Source organism: Lycium barbarum, chromosome 9, assembly GCF_019175385.1.
Source record: "Lycium barbarum isolate Lr01 chromosome 9, ASM1917538v2, whole genome shotgun sequence".
Taxonomy (NCBI): Eukaryota; Viridiplantae; Streptophyta; class Magnoliopsida; order Solanales; family Solanaceae; genus Lycium; species Lycium barbarum.
This window is the reverse complement of record NC_083345.1, coordinates 114,171,400-114,183,013: the sequence shown is the minus strand read 5'-3', so window position 1 is coordinate 114,183,013 and position 11,614 is coordinate 114,171,400. Positions and strand designations below refer to the sequence as shown.

Sequence of the window (11,614 nt, the reverse complement as noted above, 5' to 3'; positions counted from 1 at the left end):
TGGCCGACGTTGGCGAGATTGTCTGCAAGAACTTTGAGTCGGGTGCAGTATGCTTTCACATTTGGAAAATCCACCAATTTGGTGTTGGTGAATTTTGCATCAAGAGCAAGGGCCCTAGCCGATTTGTTATCCTGAAAAAGATGAACAAGGCGATTCCAAGCCTCGGCTGCGGTGTCCTCTTGATGAATGATCGTGTTGAGAAGATCATTCGATATCGTCCCATATATCCATTGGCGAACAATGTCATCCAGCCATTCCCATTGAGCCTTTGTAGCAATTTTCTCGGCTGCGGTTGCCTGGGATGGCACGGTGGGGGAGGCAGGAGGTAATATGTGTTAGATCACCAAGTTTGCTCGGCAATGGATCTTGAAGAGGGTAGTCCAGTTATTGTATTGGCTTCCTTCATAATCAAGAACAATAGGAATTCATGATTTGATATTGGTGACTGTAGTCGCAGGATGCAACTTGCACGTGTCAGCCATGGAGAAGAGAAGAAGGAAGGGACGAAGAGGAGAAAGCAAAGGGGCGGCTGCTGCTAGGGTTCGACTGCTAGGGTTCAGCCGCTAGGGTTTTTGGAGGTTGCTAGGGTTTTTGGAGAGACCTAGTTTGATACCATGTAAGAGAATATTTGCCGTGTCTATTCTCATTCATTCCATAGGTTAATATACAGCATGTACAACATAATTGTAGGCTACAAATTAGGAACTAATTTGACTAATGAATTCTAACGTATGCTATCCTAAAATAGAAGATTACAAAATATATGTCACTAAATATTTACATAATCTAACAGCCTTAATGCGGACTTTTCTAAAATCCCACATGAATGCGAGCTATTTCATGCACCCCATTTCCCTTTCAATAGATTAGTGTAAGTAACCTGGTATAATGATGAAACTTAATACGAGTACTAGTAATATATAACTTTTCACTAAATAATTTCCCACTTTGATAAGGATGCTATGTACGTGGAATTCAATCCTTTAAAACCAGCCATTCTCCTAGCTTACTTCAACACTCAACCTCTCTCTCCCCTGTTCCACTCTTCCAACACAAAAACCAGACTAAAACAAACACACACACACACAAAAAAAAAAAATGGAGAATCCCATGGAAGTGTTTGATGTAATAGTAATTGGAGCAGGTATAATGGGTAGCTGCACAGCTTATGAAGCATCAAAACGTAACCAAAAAACACTCCTTTTAGAACAATTCGATTTCTTGCACCATCGTGGTTCTTCCCATGGCGAATCAAGAACCATCCGTGCCACTTACCCCGAAGAATACTACTCGAAAATGGCCTTAAAATCCGAAACCCTTTGGAGAGAAGCTGAAGAAGAAATAGGCTACAAAGTCTATTTCAAGACTTCACAATTTGATCTGGGACCTAAAGATAAAAAGGCTCTTCAAGCTGTTATATCAAGTTGTGAGAAAAACTCGATAAGTTTTCGTGTTGTTGATCGAATCAGTGTTCTTGAAGAATTTGGTGGATTGATTAACTTGCCTGAGAATTGGGTTGGTGTTGTTACTGAGTATGGTGGCGTTGTAAAGCCAACAAAAGCTGTGTCCATGTTTCAAGCACTTGCTCTAAAAAATGGAGCTTTCTTGAAAGATAACATGGAAGTAGTTGAAATCAAGAAAGATGGAAGGGGTGTTTTGGTTAGTGTGAAAAGTGGAGAGGTGTTTTGGGGTAAAAAATGTGTGGTGACAGTTGGTCCATGGATGCAAAAGTTGGTTAAAAGTGTGACAGGAGTTGTACTTCCAATTCAACCTTTGGAGACAACTGTTTTTTATTGGAAGATTAACGAAGGGTTTGAGTCAAAGTTCACTATTGAGAATGGTTTTCCAACTTTTGCGAGTTACGGTGAGCCGTACATATACGGAACACCGTCGCTCGAGTTCCCAGGATTGATTAAAATCCCAATGCACGGTGGGCGCCCGTGTGAGCCGGCTGATCGGACCTGGGTGCCCACCCTGCCCCTAGATCCGCTAAAGCAGTGGATCCAGGAGAAGTTCGGAGGGCTCGTGGACTCCACGAAGCCGGTCATGATGCAGTCGTGTATGTATTCTGTGACCTCGGATGAGGACTTTGTGATTGATTTTCTTGGTGGGGAGTTTGGGAAGGATGTGGTGATAGGTGGTGGATTTTCAGGGCATGGGTTCAAAATGGGACCTATTGTGGGGAAAATATTAGCTGATCTTGTTATGGAAGGAGAAGCAAAAGATGAGGAGTTGATGCACTTTAGAATTGAGAGATTTGAGAAAAATCCTAAAGGAAATTTGAAGAACTTTGATGATCAATTGAGTTCAGCTCATTCACTGTCTTAAGCGAAACATATCATAACTTCTTTGTCTTTTCCATTGGTATTGTGCAATTGTAACTATGTGGTATCCTATCAACAACTTGTTGAGATGGTTGTTGCTTATCGGTTCATAGGATATTGTATTGTATTATTGTTTTATACCCTTTTAATGAATATAGCATTTGAATAGATTGTATTATTTATTCTTGTAACATACGCACATAAATAATTTGAAAGATAAACGTACCTATTATATTATGAAAAAAAGTAGTTTACGGGGTAGAGTTGTTATAAAAAGGTAGTGTAAAAGATAAAATAGAATTATTAAATAATAAGCAAAGGCGAAGAAAAAAAGAGATAAAGACGCAACTACGCTAAATCGTACATAAAATGAAACTTTTCGTCGTTATATAACAATACGATACAATAAAATTTATTGTGGGGAAAATATTGGCTGATCTTGTTACAGAAGGAGAAGCAAAAGGTGTGGAGTTGATGCACTTTACATTTGATAGATTTGAGAAAAATACCAAAGGAAATTTGAAGAATTTGATGATCAAGTGAGTTCAGCCCATTAAGTGAAACATAAGATAAATTATTATTGTGCAATTGTACCTATGTGGTATCTTATCAAGTGATGGTCTGTCTTGATCTTTTATGTTCTATTTTTTTTTTTTTGGGGGGGGGGGGGGGGGGGATCTTTAAGTGATGAAAAGAAGATTGTAAAAGATTGCTTCTGTTTGGCATTTGATTGAACAGCTGGTGCGCAGTTTGTTTTTCTTTTGTTAGAAGAGGAGCAACCGTTTTAGGTGCGGTATAACAGAATTCAATAGCTTTGACTCAAATTCTATATTTGTGTTTAAAGAAAAATTCATTTAATATGTATTAATAATCTTTCCAGAACTCAATCAGAAGCGTATTCAGGATTTTGACAAGATAGTTGCACTTCTAAAAAGAAGTTAATTCAGAATTTACTTTTGACGGGTTCAACTTTTAGATTCTTAGCATGAACTCATTATACTTTTGTGAGTATATGTTTAATTTCTTTCTATTTTGACAATTTTAGTATTTTTCATATATGTATCTATACCTGATATAAAATATTGGGATAAGTTGAATTCATTGACCATATGCTACATCCTCCCCTGTGTTAATTTTAACATAGACGTTAATTTTAACATAGACATTCAATATTGTTATACAAAATTTAATGACGCTAACATAAGGAGAATTGGGATTCAATAGGTCAAACTTGGGGATTTCAAAAGAATAAACCAAGAGAAGAAATAAACAAGAAAAAGTTATTTAGAGCCTGTTTGGATGGACTTAAAAAAAGCAGCTTATACATCTTATAAGTCAAAAAAAAAAAATAAGTTAGGGTAGACCAACTTATTTTTTTTAGCTTATAAGTTGTTTTCAGCTTATAAGCTGTTTTAGATAAACTAAGCCAAATGGACCTAATTAATTTTTTGAGCTTATTTTAAGCACAAAATGACTTTAAGTTGGCCAGCCAAACACTCAATTAGTTAAAACGCAAGAGGGGACACAACACACACTCATCCTTCATGGTGAACCCAATTCTAGAAAGAAAAAAATAACAACATAGATGTGAGATTTGAATCTCGGGACTCAATTCTAGGAAAACTAAGATAGACATGGGATTTGAAATGTGCACCCAACAAATATGTTATTACTTCAAGTAAAAATGTCTAGAGAGTTCTTGCCAAAGCTCTAAGTAAGTATAGATTGTTTCATGTTCTAACTTTTAATTGCGACTTCTACATGATGTTTTAGAATAAATCAAAAAAATAAGTAAATCATAACTATATCAAATAGAAACCAAGAATTGGAACGGCGTTGTGAAAAAGTCTAATTTTAGTTATACATATAAAGTAATCGAATAATTAATATAATATAAATTTTATAAAATAATCGATCGAACACAATTATTAACATTCTTATTGTATATTGAATTTTTAATATTTAACGAAATTTCTGGTTTCGCTGCTCGGCCTGGGCCAAATATTCTAGATTTCTGCAAAAGCTAAAGCTTGGTGAAAGTCAAGAATCAGATGCTACCTAGAAATCATTGGAATCTAGGTAGTAAAATTATAATCTAGCTTGCAATACTCATCCCCTAGACAATTAAACAAATAAGATAGAATCAAATCCAATCCTGTTCACTCGTCTTTCTTTATCTTAAACCTTATATATACTTGGTGAAATTCTGCTTGTTCATATTGGCAAAGATAATGGGTCTATGCATGAGCTACACAGAAAGAGGTCAGTAACATTCACTTCCTTAATTCTGCCAACCAGTTTCGCTACCCTTTTTTTTTTCTTTTCTTTTTTTCTTTTTTTGGTACACGGGAGAGCTAGATAAGGGTTGAGGGATCCCTTTATTGAAAAATTACATTATTTATACAAGGTTAAAGTTACTTTTATGTATATATATTAGATGTTCAACTTCTTTGGCTTAATCGTGTATTTACTTCTTCATATTTTAAAATTCATTAGTGAAAAACCTAGCCCGCCATTGAAATTATTACTATTTGTGAAGTCAATTATTATTTGTTTTAATTTTTTTTTTCAAACTCTTTTAAATATTAACTGTTTTCGGATATGTAAATTCTATTTTAAAAAATCTAAAATATCTATACCCCAATCATAGTCAAAATTAAGTGTTTCGACGTTTGTACTTTGAGCCCTCAAGGTCTTGTTTGAAACTCCCGCAATTTTTCAAACTCCAACACAGTGTGTTGAAATTTAATTTGTAAAAATTTCAAAATCCCGCACAGTGTGCTGAAGTTTAATTCATAAAAAATTTGAACTCCAACACGGTGTGCTGAAGTTTAATTCATAAAAATTTTGAACTCCAATATAAATTTAAATTTTGTGTTAGAAGTTTTCTGTATTTTAGCTAGGAATATTTTTAGATTTTACTTTCAAATTAAAAATTAAATATTTCTCAATTACATTTCAAAAAGTGACTAAATATTTATAGGTGTGAAAATTGGACCCGGCTATTCTAAGAAGTTATGCGTCGATTGTCCTTCAAACGCACTAGTCTTCAATTCTTTTCCCCTATTACTCATTTAACGAAAATATCCAAACCTGATTCTCTCGGCATAAGTTCTGTAACATCAATCTTCGGAAACTGAACTTTTGCTTCGTTCAGCATAAGTTCTGTATGAATAAAGTTATGCAACATAAATTGTGTAGTACTTTTAGATTTTGTTGTAGAGTGTTCAGAAATTGTAGTTATGCTTTTTGGGGCATATGTTCTTTATCATTTTTAAGTTGAACAATGTGCCTATTTTTTAAATCTTTTTGGAGTTTGATGTGTTTTGACCATTGTTATGTTGAGTTTTGTAAATTTTCGGCATAACTTGTGTTATATTATGATACAAAAATATAAACTTATGCAGAGCGACTATACACTTTTGCCAGCACAAAAAGTGTTGAAGGTCAAAAATTAAGGGGAATTTGTAGGATTTTCATTTGCTGGGAGTGGTCTTTAATTTTTGTCCTTCGCTAAAATCCCCTTGGTTTCGAGTTCGAACCACCACTCAGTCAAAATTTTTAAAAAAAATTTACAAGGCATAAGTTGAGATTCGCAGGGCATAAGTTGAGTTTCAAACTCTACCTTAAGATGAAAATAAATAAATAAATTATTTTGCTGGAGTTTTGTAAACCTCTATCTTAAGGTCTAATTTTGAATAAAAGTTTGCCTCAATCTAATTTATGCCTTGCGAATCCCAAATTCTGCCCTACGAATCCCAACTTATACCTTGTGATTTTTTATTTTTATTTTGGCTGAGCCTGAGTTCAAACCCAAGACCTTTGGGTGTTAAGTAAAGGACAAATATTAAAGACCACCAATATGATGGACAAAAATTAAAGACCACCCCAAAAGAATAGCAATCCGCACAAAAAAATGGAAATATAAGCCTAGGCCCAAATTTTGGGATCAGCTCTGTTGGGCCCAAATTTGTAGGCCCATTAAATTCATTCGTTATCTCCAATTAGTATTGTAACACTTCCATCTCTATAGTCCTCACTTTGTCACCAATTATTATTGGCTTAGGGTTTATTTTCACTTTTCTTCACTACTAGGGTTTCAGGTTTGCTCTCTCTCTCTTTTCATCACTTAATACATCTCTTTATTTTGATCTCATCTTTAATATTTAAGTAATTACTACTCCTATCTTTACAAGCTTGAATTTTTCGGTTCCCCGAATCGTAATTTTGTTAAACATTTCACTGAATTGAAAAAAAAAACTATTTATTTTATTGAATTCAATTATCTTACGGACAATTAATGCCTTTTCTTGTTATTAATATCCATTATTTGCATAGTTATAGCAGTTTTACTTGGTTTGAGCTTCTCTTTTTTATTTAATTTTTAATTTCAAAATATAAAAAAAATAGTATTCTAAGGTGTAGTAAAACTATTTATTTTGATGTGATATTTAATATTGAAGTTAATAGGGTAGCCTAGCTTTTATTTAGTATTGCAAGTTATTACTTCTCCTATTTTTAGTAGTTGAATTTTATGGTTCTGCAAATTGTAATTATGTTAAATAATGATGGCTTTAAATTATTAATCAGTAGCAGTAAAACTATTTTTTTTACAGTATCATACAACTGTAGCGTACTGTTAATATTACATCATCAGTGTATACAACTTTTAAATCCTTAATAAAATTGCTCATCAGTACCGTTGAATATCGTAATTGCCTTATGAAATATGTAAGGATTTATATATGTTTATGACTGAATTGAGTATTCCTTTATAGATTATTATTCCGAGATGTCGAGAGTGTATGTTGGAAATCTTGATCCTAGGGTCACTGAAAGAGAACTAGAAGATGAATTCCGTACCTTTGGAGTTATAAGAAGGTAAAGCAAATTCTACGATAAATCTGCATTTTTTTAATTTGTATGCATCGACTACCTCTTATATATAGGATGTGCAATTTTATTTTGTAATTAGCTGTTGAATACTGCCTATAGAGTAGAGCAAGTGTAAATGATTTGCCAGTCATAATGAAGCATGCACGAACAAATTAACACGGAGGAATATTTATGTCTTATTTTGTGATCTGATTGAAAATTACGTTAGTGTAGCTTGATGAGTATAGTTGTTTCTCTAAAGCAGTATTTAGATGTTATGGAGGCTGTATTTTGCTAATTAATATTAAATCGGTGTAAACTGCACTGGCTGCGCATTATTTCCTAATATTCATGACTAACTTTTGCATGGGAGTTTCTAGCAAAATGGAAATAAGATTTTTGTGCTTTTGTTGCTCTTTGATCTAGTGAAACTTTACTAGGTACTAGTACCTTACAACAACAACCCAGTGAAATCCCACAACGTGGGGTCTGGGGAGGGTAGAGTGTACGCAGACCTTACTCCTACCAAGGTAGGACGGCTGTTTCCGAAAGACCCTCGGCTCAATAAAAAACATAAAAAGAGGTCAGATAAGGCTAAGAGATTCAAAGCGATATGGAAATGAAGTAACGCAAGCGACACAGATGACATAGAATAATCAAAGCACAGGAAACAACAGATAATAGCATAAATCAGAGCACAAGAAATTATACTACGATAATGCGACTACTAATAAGACAGGATAATGAGACTATCTACTAGCCTTCTACCCTAATGTGGGTCCTCCAAACCCTTCTATCTAAGGTCATGTCCTCGGTAAGCTGTAACTGCGCCATGTCGTGTCTAATTATCTCTCCCCAATACTTCTTTGGCCTACCCCTACCTCGTCTGAAACCATCCATGGCCAACCTCTCACACCTCCGCACTGGGGCATCAGTGTCTCTCCTCTTCACATGCCCAAACCATCTCAATCTCGCTTCTCGCATCTTGTCTTCCACCGAGGCCACTCCCACCTTGTCCCGAATATCCTCATTCCTAATCTTGTCACTCCTGGTGTGGCCACACATCCATCTCAACATTCTCATCTCAGCAACTTTCATCTTTTGAACGTGAGAAATCTTAACTGGCCAACACTCCGCCCCATACAACATAGTCGGTCTAACCACCACTTTGTAGAACTTGCCCTTAAGTTGTGGTGGCACCTTCTTGTCACATAGCACTCCGGAAGCAAGCCTCCATTTCATCCACCCTGCCCCAATACGATGTGTGACATCATCGTCAATCTCCCCGCTGCCTTGCATAATAGACCCAAGATACTTGAAACTACTTTTCTTCTGGATGGCTTGGGTACCAAGCCTCACTTCCAAGCCAGCCTCCTGAGGTGCTTCACTAAACTTACACTCTAAGTACTCTGTCTTGGTCCTACTCAGCTTAAACCCTTTAGACTCCAGAGTTTGTCTCCAATCCTCCAGCTTAGCGTCAACTCCGCTACGAGTCTCGTCGATCAGGACTATGTCATCCGCAAAAAGCATACACCATGGCACCTCACCTTGAATTTGCCGCGTCAATCCATCCATCACCAAGGCAAATAAAAACGGACTAAGAGCTGATCCTTGATGTAACCCCATCACAACTGGAAAGTGCTCTGAGTCTCCTCCTACTGCCCTTACCCTGGTTTTGGCTCCCTCATACATGTCCTTGATCACCTTAATGTACGCCACAGGTACACCTTTAGCCTCCAAGCATCTCCATAGGATCTCTCTTGGAACTTTGTCGTAAGCCTTTTCTAGGTCGATGAATATCATGTGTAAGTCCCTCTTCCTCTCCCTATACTGCTCCACCAGTCTCCTCACAAGATGGATGACTTCTGTAGTTGAGCGTCCCGGCATGAATCCGAACTGATTCTCTGAAATAGACACGCCTTTCCTCACTCTCATCTCCACCACCCTTTCCCACACTTTCATAGTATGGCTTAGCAGCTTGATACCTTTCCCACACCTTTATAAAAAATAAAAAATTTTAAAAAAATAAAACACTTTACTAGGTACTGTATACTTAGCTGGACGGAGTCAATGAATCATGGGGGTGGGGTGGGGGGAGGGCGGAGGGGGTTGCTAAGTACTGTTCTGAATTCTTAAAAGGAATTACACTGATTATTGGATGTCAAAGAAAGTGACATGTGGAGATTCAAACCAATTTGGATTGTGAAAATTGGTACCACTTTCAGTATTGCTCGGTTCTATTTCCTTTATGGAATTTGACTACTTATTTTCCATCCTTCTTCTTTGCTATAATGCTTTCTGATTTGCAACTTGATGCAAAAAATAAAAATTGATTGCAGTGTCTGGGTTGCAAGACGCCCACCTGGTTATGCTTTTATTGACTTTGATGACCGGAGAGATGCCCAAGATGCAATAAGGGAAATAGATGGTATGGTCCCTTACTCATTGCATATGGTCGAACCTTCTGAATGTGTTCTTTTATCTTACTTATGGCCATGCAATTTTTAGCCTTTTCCGTTCAATCTCTTTCAAAACATTATGCATGGTGATACAAAATTAATTTTATTTTGTTGCTGTACACTTTATAATCTGTAATGTCTGGCAAATATGTCAAATACTAAAGCATTTGAAGCTGTTCTCTTCTGATACATTAAACAGGTAAGAATGGATGGAGAGTGGAGCTCTCGCATAATTCTAGAGGAGAAAGGGGTGGGGGTCGTGGAGGAGGTCGTGGTCGCTCTGGAGGCTCTGATTTGAAGTGCTACGAGTGCGGTGAATCTGGTCATTTTGCTCGTGAATGCAGAGTGCGTGGAGCTCCTGGAAAACGTAGAAGTCGTAGCCCTCCTAGATATCGGAGGAGCCCAAGTTATGGTCGCAGGTCAGAAGTGAACTTTTCAAATGTACAGCAGGACATGACATTCACTTCTACCCCCTCCTAATGTGCTTTTTGCAACAGGAGTTATAGTCCTCGTGGACGTTCCCCCAGACGTCGAAGTGTGTCGCCTCGTGGCCGTAGCTATAGCCGATCTCCTCCTCCATACCGTGGACGAGATGAAGTTCCTTATTCCAATGGGTGAATTTACTAACTTTGGGATCTTTTATTGTGTCATCTCTTTTGGCTGGGCATTCTTTTTTATAGTGTTCCTACCTCTGATTAAAGTATGGATGTTTTTAGATACATGTGCATGTATACGCATTAGGATTTGTCTCTTGGATCCTTATTTGAATTATTTTGTATTCGCTTGGTGTTGTATGTCTTAGTTCGTGTAGCATGTGCATTGGCTGTGTTGCTACCTATTTGTTTTGGGTTTTTGATTTGGGACATTGGTTTCATTATATGCAAATATGTTTGTTTATTTATTCTTTCATATTTGTTATGAACCTTATCTATGCTCTCGTTTTCCTTAACTTCTCTTCTGCTTTGTATGCAGAAATGGCCTCAGGGATCGAATCAGAAGCAGGAGCTGAATGGAAAAGATGATTACTTGTCTCATTCAGGAGTGTTGGGATATGTGTGTTACTATGCTTGAGTTAATCGCAGCTGTGTAAGTGAGGCCATGCCCTCAACTTCAACGGCTTTTAATTTCGTTTGATATTATAAGTGTGTTTTTTAATTTCTTAACCTTTTTCCATTTTAAGAACCATTATCTTATTGACTTAGACCTTTTGTACTTTATGGCATCTATTATCTTTAGAAAAAAGAAATTATCCTAAAGAGCACTGCTAAAAATTTACTTTTGTTTTCTTGTGTCGAGGTGTCTTCACGGTACTGCTTCGTTGGTTTTCTGCTCCCACACTCTGTGGTTTCGTTCTTCACTGCCCTGCTGTGGGATCTTCAATTTCAAAGATTGTGGATCCCAGCTAGCTACTACATCACTAGATGCTTCTGTTTGATTGAATCTCTGCAGCTATGTCACGCCTCACCTCAAAGTGTAGTGGTATATTTAAGTAGATATTAAGGATGATGAATGGCATCACAGTCATGGCAGGTACCTAATCTGTTGCAGAGATGTTCACATTCTCGTTAAACAATTGATCGCTACTTCAGCAAAGCCATTGAGGGTATCTGAGTTATGAAAGCTTACTCATGGAAGTTCATGGCATCAAGGGTTGCATGAAACAACCTACGTCCTGTGATTCCCTTTGCTTTTATGGTGCTTCTAGCTTCTCTCTTTTGTTCCCTTCTTAATCAGTAATCTGTTTCTCTTTTTATGCTGTTTCAAACTATTTTCTGTGTTCTTTTTCTTTCCATCATATTCTTTATCAAAATCTTTTTTTTCCCATCTTTCTCTCTCCCTGTTAATGGGAAGAGAAGTTAACAAAATTTCATCAAAATATTTCCACACGGGTGACTGATAAATTTCAAGATTTAAATTTCTCTCTATACTCAACAAATTTAGATGTTTACTTCTTAT

The 11,614-nt window shown here is 36.6% G+C and overlaps 2 protein-coding genes across 3 annotated transcripts; both read left to right on the top strand.

The window, feature by feature from the left end:
• The first annotated feature begins 861 nt into the window (after positions 1-861).
• LOC132609499 (probable sarcosine oxidase) lies at positions 862-2,492 on the top strand. The gene has a single exon (XM_060323508.1). The coding sequence runs from the start codon at positions 1,099-1,101 to the stop codon at positions 2,326-2,328; it is 1,230 nt and encodes a 409-aa protein (XP_060179491.1). The 5' UTR covers positions 862-1,098; the 3' UTR covers positions 2,329-2,492.
• Positions 2,493-4,563: 2,071 nt separating this feature from the next.
• Positions 4,564-10,914, top strand: LOC132609498 (serine/arginine-rich splicing factor RSZ22-like). Of its 2 annotated transcripts, none has more exons than XM_060323506.1 (6): positions 4,564-4,586; positions 7,103-7,205; positions 9,539-9,627; positions 9,858-10,077; positions 10,156-10,272; positions 10,631-10,914. In XM_060323506.1, exons 1-6 carry the CDS (start codon positions 4,568-4,570, stop codon positions 10,665-10,667), a joined length of 585 nt encoding a protein of 194 aa, XP_060179489.1. In that variant the 5' UTR covers positions 4,564-4,567; the 3' UTR covers positions 10,668-10,914. The 2 variants fall into 2 exon arrangements, with proteins under 2 accessions (XP_060179489.1, XP_060179490.1); XM_060323507.1 differs by lacking the exon at positions 4,564-4,586 and adding an exon at positions 6,287-6,427.
• Positions 10,915-11,614: the final 700 nt, after the last annotated feature.